Source organism: Salvelinus fontinalis, chromosome 18 (genome assembly GCF_029448725.1).
Source record: "Salvelinus fontinalis isolate EN_2023a chromosome 18, ASM2944872v1, whole genome shotgun sequence".
Taxonomy (NCBI): domain Eukaryota; kingdom Metazoa; phylum Chordata; class Actinopteri; order Salmoniformes; family Salmonidae; genus Salvelinus; species Salvelinus fontinalis.
The window spans coordinates 12,028,859-12,046,055 of record NC_074682.1 but is presented as its reverse complement, the minus strand read 5'-3'; the positions used below and the strand labels follow the sequence as shown (position 1 = coordinate 12,046,055).

Here is a 17,197-nt window from a genome sequence, read left to right as displayed (position 1 = left end):
AGTTTAATTAACGTCATAGATTTACCCGGTGGTAACTTGTGGAATAGACACCTGCTGGAATACCGTTTTTAACCGATCAGCATTCAGGATTAGACCCACTGATTGTATGTATTATTACAGACACTCTGTAGGGGGGATTATATAATTGACTGGGGCATCATGTGTTATGTCACTCCTTGTAATTTTAATTACAAATTTAATCCTAACTTCCTGACAAATCACATCGTTTTGAAAACTAAATGTGTATTATATTATTTGATTACATTCTCAGACCTAATGCTGCGTTCATTTTCAAGTGGGTAGGTGGTAATTACCAGCGAAGTGAAGTCGTAAATCCCAATTGGAAACATTCATGTGCTTTGAACTCGCCGAGAAACGTAGATTGGCTAATGGTCAACAAACTGCATCAACCATAAACTAAGTAACTATTACAGCGATCACGCTTGTAAACAAGTTATAGCGTTCAAAAAACATATTAATAGATAGCTTTTTAGAATAATGTTTTGTTGTTGCATAACTGTCGAAATGCTGTTATCGAGGTAATTTCCTTAGTAGATGATGTCAGAGATTAGCATGTTAGAAAAATCGGGGATGATATAGTTTCCCATTTGTTACCAATTGGGGGACGTTCCCAGTCGTGAGTGGCTAATACAACCTTCCCACTTGGTCATGAATGCAGAATTAGACCTAATCTTCAAACCACAGAACCAGTTTGCATCCCAATAGTGTCTCCTTTCTCCTGAAGTGTACTCTCGTTCACTAATTTCCACAAGTAGCATGGAGGGAGTTTCCACAATATTTCTTGGACCAGTATTTCCTTTCAAATCAGTGATGGGAAGTGCACAAATTGACACTTTGGGAGTAGGTAGAGATAATTGGGACGTAAACAGTTTTTTTCTTCAGTAATGTGTATTTGTTTCTTTAAAACGGTTGCGTGTTGCATTATGGGTGACTAACATCGCATTAGCCAATCAAATGCTTTATATGCTGATGCGTTGTTATGGAGTTAGTCAAACTGAAAACATAGAAGACTGATCAAACTTGCATTATGTTTGGTTATAAATTATTAAACATATATTATATATTTTAAAACTTGTATGAAATAGCCAGCGAATTTAAAAAAAAAATGTGTCTTCTGAATTGGCCAAGACTGGCTCTTTGCTCTTAACGTAACGTTGCTTTTGGTCTAGCTAGCAAACTAACGTTAGCTAGCTAAGTTAGCTTAGTAGCTAGATATCTAACGTTAGCCAGCCCTCTGTTCAGTAGCGAATGGCCTCGCCCGAACGGGTGAGTGCATTGCGAGAGCGCAACAAAGACTTGTTGATGCAGTTGAGGCACCAAACCGAAAGTTTGTTGTTGACTATCACCGGCACCAAAGGCAGCTCGGAGAATGATTCAAACCGGACAGCACAAAACAACACAACGAAAAACCCAGGTCAGAATAAAGAAAAAAGTCCCCCTGCAGAGAACATTGTGACCCTGATAGATGGTGACTTAGGCACTGCTAGGTCAGCTCTCAGCAAACCTACTGTACAGTTCAAGGAGAGAGACAACACTGAAACACAGGCAACAGCACCACTGAGAACTGAAGGTAGGTAACCTTAACAAGCTAGCTATGCCAATGAAATGCAAAGGAACTGCTGACATAGACTAATATTGGCATATCAGTCACACAATAAGATTTCCATAGAAATAATGCTGAACCCATTTTTCCTCAGGTGAGGCAGTGGAATCTGTGAATGTCACCCTCTGTCAGACCTCAACACCACACCTTATCACGGGAACCAAGCTTAAACCAGGCCAAGCTGCAGAACACTCTACTGTTTACACAGGATTTCTTCAAGACCGAGGCAAAGGCCGTCCTGCAACTCTTGTCAGATCATTGGATATTAGGAGGCCCTATACCAAGCCTATTTACTATAATCAGGAGAATGAACTGGTGAGCAAAGTAAAAAGGAGAAGGGAAATGTTGTTATTACACAAGTGGTGTAAGGACAGTTCTATTAAAAAAAGTTGTTACTGTAGTAATTACCCTATTACTACCATAGATAATATATAAAGAAAGGTTACTATACACGGGTATATCATCTCCAACTAGATGGCACTGTATTATCAAAGTGAGGCAGTACAACCACAGAACAATTAACCAGATGTTTACCAGAATTATAGCATCCTGTTGGCATTTCCACTCACCACCAAATATGGTTGGGTTAGCTGTGGGAGAAGATGGATGCAGACAAAATTAAAATATGTTACAAACAGTTTTAAAAGTTTTTTAAAATTGCTTTGTTTAGAAGGAATGTAAGCGCAAATGTAGTTATTGCACATTTCACAGAGTAAGCGTTCCCTAACAGAAGAATGCAATATATATGCTAGAATGTGCCAATAGGATCAAACTAGCTCGTGCTTGGCTCTGCCCACCTCCTTGTTCAGCCCACTATGATTAATTTCCTCCCATAGGCCACAGCCTGTCGTTTCCAATCTTGGGTTAGTTATAAAAAATATTTGGTACAACTGCTTGATCTACGCATTGCACTCACTGCTGTGTTTTTTTTAGCAACACATTTCACCTTTAATAGTCTCATTAAAAATGTTGCCCTCTGCTTGTGTCCATAGAGGGAGGTGGGTAAATTCACATTCCAATCCCCTGGACTGGAGCAAACATCAGCCTCAGACAGACAGCGTCTGCAGCCTTTACTGGGCTATGACTGGATAGCAGGTATGCCAAGAAATGAGTTCTATACAGAAATAAAGCTAACCCAACCAGTTTAGTGGGGTAGCAGCCAAAATGTTACTCTATATGAAATTGATACCGTTTTCTCCTCCCATAGGGATTGTGGATGCAGAAAGCTCCTTGACAGAGCACTCTGAGCAGTTCTTCAATGATCTGCGCACTTTCCGACAGGTCAACAGAGATGAGTGTGTCCACAGCCAACAAGCAGGGCAAGTGCATTCACTTAATGTAATATGTATTTTTCTTGAGCTGTGAATCGGATTTGGGTATAAAGTATTTTTAACCAAAAGTTCCGACTATAAGAGGGCTATTACTGAAATAGATAATAATTCTTATTTAATGAATGACTGTTGATTTACCCTCCTCACAGATTATCTGAAGAGGACCTTTCACCCCCACCACTGTCAATAGAGAAGGAAGACCAACAGCACACCATGGACACTCACCAGTGTATGAGAAACCATAGCAAGCTTTTGGATTAGACCTACATAATGTCTTTATTGCTTACTGAAGAAGAGACCCTGAATACTGTAACTGTACTGTCTGACTCGGTTTCTCCTTGTTGTTTAGGTACGTTCTGTTACAGGATCAACAGCCGACTGTTCCCAAACCCGTTGGATTCTCAGGAGTCATGCCCTGTGTGTAAGAAGCCCAAATACAAAATCCCTCACACTGCGGCTGAGCCAGCCTTTATCAGGTGAGACCACTCATCCGCCTGGTGCCACTTTTCATCTCACTGATCCTCAACTTCTACTAAAGTGAAGTCCATTACAAACCAAGATGGTGTTTTAATACCATACCGTTATAACACTTGTCCTTGTCATAAATAATATTATTTTGTTTCTGTCCCAGGGTCAGCATCCCTCGCTCCACGCTGTTGCCAGCATACCAGTACAAAGCCCATCGGAGGTGTAGCTTTGACCCCTCCGACAGCCTGGGTCTACCATCGGTGAGTGTGGCATGTGTGTGTTAATAAGACATCTCTCCATACAATGTGGTTTTGACATTGAAACACATTTGAATTATACTGTTCTGTTATCATCTTGCTTTGTCATCTTGCTCATTCTCATTGCTTATCCGGCCCATAGTTCGCCCAGAAAGTGTAATAAGGTTTTAGTTGTAGTTGTATCACAAGCCTTTGATTTGATGTTCATTACAGCACTGTCTGTCAGGCTGGTCTAACACAGTCCCCAGCACTGGGCAACAGCTCAGCAGCCTGGATCTGAGGAGCTCTGTGGACACGAAGCCGGCATGCTATGGAGTCCCCTCTGCACAGCCACAGTCTAAGAAGTTTCTGGTGAGCCATTGCAAGATGAATGAAAACATATCACAGGTCTTGGTGGCCGTTGCAAAGATGTCTGTGTCTCAACATGTGTTTGTTTGGCATACTGGTATGTGTGGGTCTGGTTGATTGGTTTTCTGTTTTTTTTCTCAGGATTTCTCAGTGTCCAGAGTGTCTGGCAGTCAGCGTTCTGACCAGCTGCTTGACGTGTCTCGTTTGGCCCGCTACCGTTTCCAGCGCCTGCCTGCCAACAGCAAACCACACAGCCCGTCCTACCCTGTGTTCTGAAAACCTAACAGCACTATAAAACCTGTGTAGTATTATGATTTCATATTTTTACATGAATGAAATCTTTAATAATGATGACGAATTAACCCTCAGCAGTTTTAATGTAGGATTATCATTGTGGCTATTGAATCATTAATGTATGTTAATTTTCTATCATACACTTATATAATGTGTTAAGTGCTCGATTTTCATTTTGATGAGCTACCGATTTTATTAAAGGTGCAATATGCAGAAATCGCTCCGCCATTTCCTGGTTGCTAAAATTCTAATAGTTTATGTGATAAAAACAAGCAATGTATAGTGTAGATAATCATTTCACAGCGGTTTAAGTGGTTCTGTTATTTAAAAGATATTGTATTTTCAGCTGTTTGAAACTGGTGTACAAAACCGAAAGTAAAAGACGCAAAAGCGAAACATAAGAACGGGAAGCATAGAAATAGTGCACATAGAACATATTGCAACTTTTAAGATTGGTACCAAGATAATACGATGTAATTTGTTTAAATAGTATTGCCATCAATTTACTTAATTTCCAATGTTAGGGTCAACAAATTAAATTAGATTTCACCTTGTTATTTTTTATGAATGCATGTTGATATCTTTAGGGGTGGTGATGATTTCTGGGGCTGTCACGTTCCTGACCTATTTCTGTTAATTTGTTATATGTTTAGTTGGTCAGGACGTGAGTTTGGGTGGGCATTCTATGTTTTCTGTTTCTGTGTTGGTTTTGGGTTGCCTGGTATGGCTCTTAATTAGAGGCAGGTGTTTGGCGTTCCTCTAATTAAGAGTCATATTTAGGTAGGCGTTGTCACAGTGTTGGTTGTGGGTGATTGTCTTCCGTGTCTGTGTATATGTTTGCACCATACGGGACTGTTTACGGTTTGTGTAGTCTATGTTTCCTATTCGTGCGTTCTTCTTGTTTTATGTAAGTTAGTCGTTTAGGTCTGTCTACACCGTTTGTTGTTTTTGTTAGTTTAGTCAAGTTCGTGTTTTCGTTAATAAAATATGTCATTTCACTACGCTGCGCCTTGGTTCCCTCAATACTCCTCTTCAGATGAAGAGGAGGAGGACTGCCGTTACAGAATCACCCACCAAGAATCCAGAACCAAGCAGCGTAATTTGGAGCAACGGGGAAGTATACAGGACTTGTGGAGTTGGGAGCAAATATTTAACGGAGAAGGACCATGGGCTAAAGTGAATCACCGCCCATGGGAACAGCTGGAGGCAGCTCTGAGAGTGGAGGAAAAGAGAGAGAGGAACCGGAGTTATGAGGGAACGTGTCTTGCACGGAAGCCCAAAAAGCCCGTGAGTAACACCCAAAAATTTCTTGGGGGGGGCTAAGAGGTAGTGGGCCAAGGGCAGGTAGGAGACCTGCGCCCACTTCCCAGGCTTACCGTGGAGAGCGGGAGTACGGGCAGGCGCCGTGTTACGCAGTAGAGCGCACGGTGTCTCCTGTATGAGTGCATAGCCCAGTGCGGGTTATTCCACCTCCCCGCACTGGTAGGGCTAGATTGGGTATTGAGCCAGGTGTCATGAGGCCGGCTCAAAGCGTCTGGTCTCCAGTGCGTCTCCTCGGGCCGGCATACATGGCACCTGCCTTACGCATGGTTTCCCCGGTTCGCCTACATAGGCCGGTGCGGGTTATTCCACCTCCCCGCACTGGTCGGTGTACGCCTCCACGGTCCGGTATTTCCGGCGCCACCTCCCCGCCCCAGCCTAGTACCTACAGTGCCTACACTACGCACTAGGCTACCAGTGCGTCTCCTGAGCCCTGTTCCTCCTCCACGCACTCTCCCTGTAGTGCGTGTATCCAGTTCGGTGCCTCCAGTTCCGGCACCACGCACTAAGCCTCCTGTGCTTCTCCAGAGCCCTGTACACACTGTTTCTTCTCCCCCTACTAATCCTGATGTGCTTGTCCTCAGCCCGGTGTCACCAGTGCCGGTACCACGCACCAGGTATAGAGTGGGCTTTGAGAGTACAGTGTGCCCTGTCCCTGCTCCCCGCATTAGTATGAAGGTGCGTGTCCTTAGCCCGGTGCCTCCAGTTCCGGCACCACGCACCAGGTCTACAGTGCGCCTTATCCGGCCAGAGCCATCCGTCTCCCCAGCGCCATCTGAGCCATCCGTCTCACCAGCGCCGTCTGAGCCATCCGTCTGCAATGAGCCTGCAAAGCCGCCCGTCTGCCATGAGCCTACAGAGCCGTCCGCCAGACAGGAGCCGCTAGAGCCGCCCGCCAGACAGGAGCCGCTAGAGCCGTCCGTCAGACAGGATCTGCCAGAGCCGCCAACCAGACAGGATCTGCCAGAGCCGCCAACCAGACAGGATCTGCCAGAGCCGCCAACCAGACAGGATCTGCCAGAGCCGCCAACCAGACAGGATCTGCCAGAGCCGCCAACCAGACAGGATCTGCCAGAGCCGCCAACCAGACAGGATCTGCCAGAGCCGCCAACCAGACAGGATCTGCCAGAGCCGCCAACCAGACAGGATCTGCCAGAGCCGCCAACCAGACAGGATCTGCCAGAGCCGCCAACCAGACAGGATCTGCCAGAGCCGCCAACCAGACAGGATCTGCCAGAGCCGCCAACCAGACAGGATCTGCCAGAGCCGCCAGCGATCCATGAGCGTCGAGAGCCGTCAGCCAGCCATGAGCGTCGAGAGCCGTCAGCCAGCCATGAGCGTCGAGAGCCGTCAGCCAGCCATGAGCGTCGAGAGCCGTCAGCCAGCCATGAGCGCCGAGAGCCGTCAGCCAGCCATGAGCGCCGAGAGCCGTCAGCCAGCCATGAGCGCCGAGAGCCGTCAGCCAGCCATGAGCGCCGAGAGCCGTCAGCCAGCCATGAGCGTCGAGAGCCGTCAGCCAGCCATGAGCGTCGAGAGCCGTCAGCCAGCCATGAGCGTCGAGAGCCGTCAGCCAGCCATGAGCGTCGAGAGCCGTCAGCCAGCCATGAGCGTCGAGAGCCGTCAGCCAGCCATGAGCGTCGAGAGCCGTCAGCCAGCCATGAGCGTCGAGAGCCGTCAGCCAGCCATGAGCGTCGAGAGCCGTCAGCCAGCCATGAGCGTCGAGAGCCGTCAGCCAGCCATGAGCGTCGAGAGCCGTCAGCCAGCCATGAGCGTCGAGAGCCGTCAGCCAGCCATGAGCGTCGAGAGCCGTCAGCCTGCCATGAGCGTCGAGAGCCGTCAGCCTGCCATGAGCGTCGAGAGCCGTCAGCCTGCCATGAGCGTCGAGAGCCGTCAGCCTGCCATGAGCGTCCAGATTCGTCAGTCAGCCATGAGCTGCCCTTCAGCCAGAAACGGCTATATACCCAGAACTGCCCCTCAGTCCAGAGCTGTCTCTCTGTCCGGAGCTGCCTTTCAGTCCGGAGTTGCCCCTCTATCATGATCCCCCTCTCTATCTTGATCTACCTCTATTTTCTGATCTATCCCTCTGTCTGGTGCTATCCCTCTGTCTTGATTTATCTCTCTGTCCCGGTGCTGTCCATGTTATTGATGTTACTAAGAGGATTTTGTGGGGGTAAATTGAGGGTGGACATTTTTAGGGGGAGAGGGAGGTTAGGATTGATTATGGTGGGGTGGGGACCTCGCCCGGAGCCTGAGCCACCACCGTGGTCAGATGCCCACCCAGACCCTCCCCTAGACTTTGTGCTGGTGCGCCCAAAGTTCGCACCTTATGGGGGGGGTTATGTCACGTTCCTGACCTATTTCTGTTAATTTGTTATATGTTTAGTTGGTCAGGACGTGAGTTTGGGTGGCCATTCTATGTTTTCTGTTTCTGTGTTGGTTTTGGGTTGCCTGGTATGGCTCTTAATTAGAGGCAGGTGTTTGGCATTCCTCTAATTAAGAGTCATATTTAGGTAGGCGTTGTCACAGTGTTGGTTGTGGGTGATTGTCTTCCGTGTCTGTGTATATGTTTGCACCATACGGGACTGTTTACGGTTTGTTCGGTTTGTGTAGTCTATGTTTCCTATTTGTGCGTTCTTCTTGTTTTATGTAAGTTCGTCGTTTAGGTCTGTCTACACCGTTTGTTGTTTTTGTTAGTTTAGTCAAGTTCGTGTTTTCGTTAATAAAATATGTCATTTCACTACGCTGCGCCTTGGTTCCCTCAATACTCCTCCTCTTCAGATGAAGAGGAGGAGGACTGCCGTTACAGGGGCTTCAGAGGGACAAATAGCGGACATTAGTGGAAGTGTTGTGCATACCTTAGAAACAATGTGACTTGACTCATTGTAAAATGAATAAATTGACAGAAGGGAAGACCCTGTTTGAATAATCTTAAAAGGAAACCCTTGCGCCTTTCCTTGAACTGCTCCTAGGCCGTAATTGTAAATAATAATTTGTTCTTAACTGGCTTGCCTAGTTAAATATAGGTTAAATAAAAATAAATTAAAAATCAGACATGATTGCATAGATTGAAGCTATGGAGGTAGGCTTTTGCCTTTTATCACAAAATTGGACAAGGAATTATGTTTTAAAATCAACATTCAGGTATTTATTTTGGTAAGATATTCAATTCTATATCAGAAAGGTGTTTTTGTTGATGCAGCCAGCTTCTAGTGCTGTTAATTCGTCACCACCTACAGGTAACTGTCAAAATAAAGGAAACGCCAACATAGTGTCTTATATTAAAATCCCTTTATTGGTCAAGTGCGCACAAGGTTCAAGCGAAATTTGACTTCCGTTTTCAAACCAACCCCTCCAAAAGACACACAAACATGTTTTTTTATTGAGTTGCTAGGGCCTAAGTGCCTTGCTCAAGGATATAACGGCAGGCAATGGCATCTAGGATTTAATACGAGCAACACACCAGTTGCCAGCTCACTTCCCAACAGATTTTTTCAGTCAGACCCGGGATTCGAACTTGCAACCCTCCGGCTACAGTTTGTAAGTCGCTCTGGATAAGAGCGTCTGCTAAATTACTTAAATGTAAATGTACTGGCTCGCGTCTAACCGCTAGGGCCACCACGAGCCGCCAGAACAGTTTCAATGCGTCTTGGCATAGATTCTACAAGTCTTTTTTATTTTAACTATTGGAGGGATTTGAAACCATTCCACAATAAATTCTATAATTCCTTTTTTTGTTGATGGAAAACGCTGTCTCCGAGAAGCGTATCTGGCGGGGAATCGTTGGTCGGCGCGAACTTGGCGTGGGGCTGTGAAAAAGTTAAACATTTCCCAACTTTATGCAAATCACCAACGGCGACCGCTAGGCGATGACCAATCATATCGAGTGGTTCCCATGAAGAATTAGACGCAATGCGACCCAAGCTGGAAACTTTCTTCAACAAAGATGGCTGACAATAATACTGGGGTGGAAGCAAATGTAAGTGATTATAACGCCATAACGAATCATGTAAAAAAAGAAAAAAAAGAAAAATACAGTTGAGAGTAATATGTTAGATAATATTAAAGACAAAATATGATGTATATTTTTTAGTCATATAGTTAATTTACGAAAATCGCTATTTAGCAAGCTAGCTGACTAGCTAACATTAGCCAGCTTTATGGGTGTTGTGACATGAGTTTGAAATTGTAATTCTGTTTGTTTAATGTTTTAGGGACTCCTGAAACAACCAGCAAACCACGCTGTCGTCTTGTGAAACAATGGATGTAAAGAATGTAGCTGGCTAAAGCATTTACCACAAATTGAATGCACAATTTTGTAAGATGCCTTGCTGATATTTGCCATTCAATGCATCTGAAGTAAAGTAGCTAGCTAACTATTTTCTTGCTTATTGTGCAGTGGAGGATAAAAATACCTGTATGCCTATGGATGTGTAGCTAGCTATGTAGCCGATCTGTGTATCCACTCTAAAATGTTTGGTATACATGTTATTTCAGAACTTAGCCTTGATCCTCAGCTATCATAGACAGTTGTATCAACTTCAGAACAGTCTGAATGACATTAATGAAGCCTATGGGTTGAGTAGAATTTAATATAACTTTGTGCCAGCGATGAAAGTCGTATATACATGTAGTTTTGACCATGCATGAGATCCCCACATTGTAGCCTGTAAATTTAATATATTCACTGATCATGTGCTCTACTTATACAAATAAAGGTGCAGTTCAGGTATGTCTGTGAGATTCTTGTTCAGTCATATCCAATACCAGGAGTATCAAATTCCAGTCTTTGAATGATGCTGTGTCTGCATGTATGTATTACAATTATACACTTCAACAGTGTTTACCAATCCTGGTCCTGGGACATCAATGGTTTGCACATTGTAACTATGCAATAGACTAGAAACATGATTTAACTAGTTAAAGGCTGATTTGTAATTCATATATACATAAATATAATTTCAAAAACAGTACACTACACTTCCTATTCATCATGTAAATACTCAAAAACCGGTTCATCTGAATATCTAATTTCATTCACCTGCATTGATCTGATAAACACAGGATAACTGTAGTATTTCATCACATGAAGGAGTTCATTTCAACCAGTAGAAAATGTGAAACGCTTTATTGAAAGAAGTTCATTATCCAAGGGTTATAAATGCATAATACATGCATTATAAATATTATAATTGTAATATATTATGAATACAAGTGCAATCTGTACTTCAATGCACATCTGGTGTGCATTATAAAAACAGGAAGAAAGAGGAGGTGGCGAAGGAGGTGTAAAAGACAGAAAGGGAAAGAGGTAAGAACAGAGGAGCAGGGAAGATAGCATATGATTAATGAATCACAGTGCTACACTAATATTCTCTCAGTTCATCACAATTACATAATAGTGTCTCTAGTGGTGTCTCCTAACCAGCCTTGGGCTCCCAGTCGGCCCGAATGTTATCTTAAGAGCGGATGAGGTGGCGATGTTGGCATCCTCTTTCTGTCACGAATCCCGCTTCCTGAGTCTGTGTTTGCCTGTGTTTCTGTCCTGGAGTGTGTTTCCGGTGTCCTGGAACGCACCCTGTCTGGTTGCCGGGCGAATTAGCTTGTTGGGAGATTGATGTTCACCCGCACCTGTATCCCATCAGTAATCTGCACACCTGTCCTGATCATCACCTCTCCCCTTCAAAAGGCTCTGACCTGACATCCATTCCCTGCCGGATCGTTAGCCATGAACAGTATGTTGTGCCATAGTATCAGCCTCAAGTTGGATAGTATTTGTTTTGTTGTTTTTGTTTACGTATTGCTTGCCTTGAACTTACCTCCGTTTGTTTTGTCTTCAGTTACTCACCCGGATCATTCACCCCATTCCCGCCTGGTCGACGGAGGATTCCGCTACTCCATTGGATTCACCTATTTACTCCCATCAATTCACCACCGCCGCCCGCTACGCCACCTGGATATATCTACCCATTCACATTCTATTGTAAATAAATACTCACCTTCTTCCTACGCTCCTTGTCCTGGTCTGCTTCTGGGTTCAATTTTGAAAGAACGTGACAGAACGATCCGGCCAAGGATGAACCCAGCGGACCTGGACTCCGTTTGCCATGCCATTACCCAGCAGGGGAAGACATTGGGACAACACAATACGGCGCTACAGGAGATAGCGAGTTCAATCCAGAATTTATCTGCTAGCTTGACACAAATCCAGGATCAGCTCAGTTTGCCGGCGATTCATTCCCCACCTGTTTCACCCATCTCACCTGCCGTGTCTGGAGCGGTGTCCTTCCGTGAACCCAAGGTACCGACGCCTGATACATATGAAGGGGATTTGGGAAGATGCCGTTCGTTTCTTATGCAGTGTGGGTTAGTGTTTGATCTGCAGCCCCATTCTTACGCCACTGACAAGGCTAGGATAGCCTTTGTTATTGAACTGCTGCGTGGAAGAGCTCTGGAATGGGCTTCAGCCATTTGGGAACGACAGGGAACCTGCACGGCTTCATATTAGGAGTTCACGGGAGAAATGAGAACGCTTTTTGACCATCCAGTCCGAGGTAAGGACGCAGCTAAACATTTGTTCTCTCTTCGCCAAGGAGCTCGCAGTGTGGCAGACTTTGGCTGTGGAGAGTGGTTGGAATGAGGAGTCACTACAAGCGTTTTTTTACAAGGGGTTGTCGGAGGAACTTAAGGACGAGCTGATATCCTATCCAGAGCCTAGTGACCTAGACAGCTTGGTCACTATCTATTCGGGTAGATAATAGAGTCCGAGAGAGAAGGAGGGAGAAGCAGTGGGGCCCATCCAATCAATCAGCAACTCGGTTACCATTCGGTTCAGGAAGTGAACCAGAACGTATTGATCGTTATTCCCCACACGGGATTAGTGGAGGGGTCTTGCCACCAGATTCTGAACCAATGCAAGTGGGGCGACACGGGCTAATGAAGGAGGAGCGCCAACGTAGACGTGAGACCAACAGCTGTTTCTACTGTGGTAGCTCGGAACATTACATCTCCGCTTGTCCACAGCGCCCGTTAAACTGCCCGGCTCGCTAGTTTTGGGAGGAATTTTAGCGAGCCAGTTTCAATCTCTCAAGGATCTTGTCAGACCCCGTTTTCCTGCGACCCTTATGAATAAGGATCAGAGCTTAGACATGAACGCTTTTATCGATTCAGGTGCCGATGGCAGCTTTATGGATGCCGACTTGGTGGAACAGCTGGGGCTTTCCAAGGAGCAATTGCTGGAAGCCATTGAAGCAACCACTCTGAACGGCAGTAGTCTGGCACGGATCACTATGAGGACTGAACCGGTTAAGATGTTGGTGTCGGGGAATCATTCAGAGTTTATCTCCTTCTTCATTCTGTCCTCGCCCCAGGTTCCTCTGGTTCTTGGTTACCCCTGGCTGAAGGAACACAATCCCTCGTTTGATTGGGTGAGGGGTAAGGTAACTAGTTGGAGCATTGAGTGTCATGCTAACTGCCTTAGGACTGCCTGTTCTCCTGCTGTTTCCAGTCAGGTCAGTGACTCTGCTCCTCCTGATTTGTCCCTGGTTCCAGAAACATATCACAAGTTGGGTGAGGTGTTCAGTAAGCAGAAAGCTCTGTCCCTTCCTCCCCACCGACCTTATGACTGTGCGATTAATCTGTTTCCTGGAGCTGCTTTTCCCAAGGGACGGTTATACAGTATCTCTCGACCTGAACGTGAGGCCTTGGAGACCTACATCAAGGAGTCTCTAGCTGCAGGTCTCATTCGGCCCTCGTCATCACCTCTGGGAGCAGGATTTTTTTTGTGAGCAAGAAAGATGGCTCTCTTCGACCGTGTATTGATTATCGGGGTTTGAATGATATTACGGTCAAGAACAAGTATCCCCTGCCCTTGATGAGCTCGGCTTTCGATTCCTTACAGGGTGCTATGGTTTTTACGAAGCTTGATTTACGTAATGCTTATCATTTGGTTCGGATCAAAGAGGGGGACGAGTGGTTGACTGGGTTCAATACTCCGATGGGACATTTTGAGTACCAGGTGATGCCGTTTGGACTGACCAACGCTCCGGCTGTGTTCCAAAGTATGGTGAATGACGTTCTGAGATATGATTGGTATTTTTGTGTTCGTTTACCTGGATGATATCCTCATCTTCTCGAAGGAGCTTTCTAGCCACGTTCTGCATGTCAAGCAGGTCCTGCAGCGGTTATTGGAGAACCGTCTGTTCGTGAAGGCTGAGAAGTGTGATTTTCACGCCCACACGACGTCCTTCCTCGGGTACATCATATCCAGGGGAGAGATCAAGATGGACCAAGAGAAGGTTCGGGATTGGGTCCAGCCCGGTACAAGATTGCAGCTCCAGAGATTCCTGGGGTTTGCGAATTTTTATCGGAGATTTATCCGTGATTACAGCCGGGTGGCCGCCCCTTTAACTGTACTGACGTCTTGCACCAGAAAGTTCTGTTGGTCTCCTGAGGCAGACCGGGCATTTCTAGATTTGAAGAGCCGATTCACCAACGCCCCGATTCTCTCTCAACCTGACACTTCCCGTCAGTTCGTTGTGGAGGTGGATGCGTCGGATGTGGGTGTGGGCGCCATCCTGTCCCAGCGTAGCTCCACTGACGGTAAACTCCATCCCTGCGCCTTCTACTCTTGTCGTCTTTCTCCAGCTGAAAGAAACTACGATGTGGGTAACCGGGAGCTTCTCGCTGTGAAGCTTGCCTTGGAGGAGTGGCGTCACTGGTTGGAGGGAGCGGAGCAACCGTTTGTGGTCTGGACTGACCACAAGAATCTGGCTTACGTGCAATCGGCTAAACGTCTCAACTCCCGTCAGGCCCGGTGGGCTTTGTTTTTTGGACGCTTCAATTTTTCCCTGACGTTCCGACCTGGGTCGAAGAACGGGAAGGCGGACGCCCTGTCCCGGATGTTCTCCAAGACGGAGGAGAGTGGGGCCAAGACTGAGACGATTCTTCCCCAGAACGTTGTCGTGGGAGCCGTTACATGGAGGATTGAGGAGGATGTGATGGCAGCCCTTCGGACACAGCCCGGGCCCGGTAACGGTCCACCCGGTCGGTTGTTCGTGCCTGAGTCGGTTCGTTCTGCTGTCCTTCAGTGGTCCCACGCCAGCAAGATAGCTTGTCACCCTGGCGTTGCTCGGACTATGGCGCTACTGCGCAGACTATTTTGGTGGCCTGCCATGGGAGAAGATACCCGGAGGTTTGTTGCCGCTTGTCCTGTTTGTGCGCAGAATAAGAGTACCAATCGGGCCAGCTCTGGGCTTCTTCACCCCCTACCTATTCCCCGGCGACCTTGGTCGCATCTGGCTCTGGATTTTGTCACGGGGTTGCCCTCTTCTGTTGGTAACGGTTATTCTGACCATTGTGGATAGATTCAGCAAGTTTGCCCACTTTGTTCCCCTCTCCAAGCTGCCTTCTGCCACTGAGACGTCCGAGATCCTGGTTAGGGAGGTGTTCAGGGTCCACGGGTTGCCCTGTGACATTGTTTCTGACCGTGGTCCTCAGTTTACCTCTGCTGTCTGGAAATCCTTCTGTTTGGCCATTGGAGCTACAGTCAGTCTCACATCTGGATTTCACCCCCAATCTAATGGTCAGGCGGAGAGAGCCAACCAGAAGATGGAGTCCACGCTGCGCTGTCTTGTTTCCTCTGATCCCACCTCTTGGTCCTCTCAATTACCCTGGGTCGAGTATGCTCATAATACTCTCCCTTCATCTGCCACTGGGATGTCTCCCTTCCAGTGCCTGTACGGTTACCAACCTCCCTTGTTTCCTTCTCAGGAGCGGGATCTCTCGGTTCCTTCTGGCCAGACCCACATTCGTCGTTCCTCGGCGTCAGATCCTTGATGAGACCTGCTTCGTGACTTCTACCGCCTCCACCCTGGCGCTCCAGGTAGTCCGCCCGGAGGCGTTCGTCGGAGGGGGGGTACTGTCACGAATCCCGCTTCCTGAGTCTGTGTTTGCCTGTGTTTTTGTCCTGGAGTGTGTTTCCGGTGTCCTGGAACGCACCCTGTCTGGGTGCCGGGCGAATTAGCTTGTTGGGAGATTTGATGTTCACCCGCACCTGTATCCCATCAGTAATCTGCACACCTGTCCTGATCATCACCTCTCCCCTTCAAAAGGCTCTGACCTGACATCCATTCCCTGCCGGATCGTTAGCCATGAACAGTATGTTGTGCCATAGTATCAGCCTCAAGTTGGATAGTATTTGTTTTGTTGTTTTTGTTTACGTATTGCTTGCCTTGAACTTACCTCCGTTTGTTTTGTCTTCAGTTACTCACCCGGATCATTCACCCCATTCCCGTCTGGTCGATGGAGGATTCCGCTACTCCATTGGATTCACCTATTTACTCCCATCAATTCACCACCGCCGCCCGCTACGCCACCTGGATATATCTACCCATTCACATTCTATTGTAAATAAATACTCACCTTCTTCTTACGCTCCTTGTCCTGGTCTGCTTCTGGGTTCAATTTTGAAAGAACGTGACACTTTCATCTCAAAACATACCTGGAGAGAGATATCATGTTTAAGCCTTATTTTTTTTTATTATAACACTGTCAGTCATCATAATCATCAGCAGGTGAAATGCAAAACTGACCTTGGATCATTAATTCTGGGACTACTACATCTCTATTTCAATGTAAAGCATCTCTTTAATAATACTTCCTGTTGACCCGACCAAGTGACGTCTCACCTCTGATCATGCTGTGCCCTCTATGTAGCCAGTTCAGATGCGGAAGGGGTTCACCAACACATCTGATATAATCTAGAGGATTTAGGTAGAAGGGGAGAAAGGGATGAAGTGAAGGAGAGAGACTGTTATTGTGGAAATAAGGTAGTTAAAGAGACAGTGTTCCAACAGGAATCTGTGTGTGTGACCTCACTTGGTGTCCACACTAAGCACAGACATAGGAGGACAAACAATATATGGTAGTTATAGAATGAAGTGTCTTACTATTCTCCATGGTTGGCCCTCTTGCCTATTTGAAGGTGGGAGGAGCCACAGTTATACACCTGAGCCTGCTTACTGCACAACACAATCCATCAATCAGATTGATACATGAGTGTGTAGGTGTGGGTTACAGGGTGTCTAATTGTTCTACATTTTTGTCAATATGGGTGACTTAAAATAGCCTGTTTTGTTTTTGTACAGACGTCACACCCTTACCTAAACAGCACCCTCACCTGAGAAGTAGAAATCAAAGGAAGAGAAACTGGGGATTGAATAACTGCAGTTGACATGGCTAAGTAAATGGAAGAATACTCTTATTGCAATGTGGATGGCTTATAAAGGGCCTTTGGTTGTGCATAGTGTAGTCTATGGTGTTACCAGGGAACAGGACCCTCTTCGAAGAAGTAGGAGGTGAAGATCCCCCGCACACGGATTTCCTCTCTTGCTGCGTTGTTGGACCCCATCCTTGAAACATCCTGCAGTACACAGGTAGCCTTCACACGCCTGAATTCCTCCAGGAGGCAGTCCTAGTTGGCCCTGGTCACCCAACCTTGCAGTTTCCTACATGGTAACTGTAGGCAATCCTTTTGAAGGAATCTCCAGTTACAAGGT

At 46.4% G+C, this 17,197-nt stretch overlaps 1 protein-coding gene across 2 annotated transcripts; it reads left to right on the top strand.

Annotated features, from left to right (window-relative positions):
• The first annotated feature begins 278 nt into the window (after positions 1 to 278).
• On the top strand, positions 279 to 5,323 carry miip (migration and invasion inhibitory protein). Of its 2 annotated transcripts, none has more exons than XM_055868190.1 (9): positions 279 to 1,591; positions 1,719 to 1,939; positions 2,617 to 2,719; positions 2,832 to 2,943; positions 3,105 to 3,184; positions 3,305 to 3,431; positions 3,587 to 3,683; positions 3,894 to 4,031; positions 4,170 to 5,323. In XM_055868190.1, exons 1-9 carry the CDS (start codon positions 1,270 to 1,272, stop codon positions 4,302 to 4,304), a joined length of 1,335 nt encoding a protein of 444 aa, XP_055724165.1. In that variant the 5' UTR covers positions 279 to 1,269; the 3' UTR covers positions 4,305 to 5,323. The 2 variants fall into 2 exon arrangements, with proteins under 2 accessions (XP_055724165.1, XP_055724166.1); XM_055868191.1 differs by having other exon boundaries at positions 280 to 1,435.
• The last annotated feature ends 11,874 nt before the right edge of the window (positions 5,324 to 17,197 follow it).

Excerpts from the sequence above, each read along its gene's own strand:
- miip (XM_055868190.1), top strand. The coding sequence starts at position 1,270 with ATGGCCTCGCCCGAACGGGTGAGTGCATTGCGAGAGCGCAACAAAGAC. Across the intron at positions 3,185-3,304 it reads CACCATGGACACTCACCAGT|GTACGTTCTGTTACAGGATC; the intron begins GTATGAGAAACC and ends CTTGTTGTTTAG. Across the intron at positions 3,684-3,893 it reads ACAGCCTGGGTCTACCATCG|CACTGTCTGTCAGGCTGGTC; the intron begins GTGAGTGTGGCA and ends TGTTCATTACAG.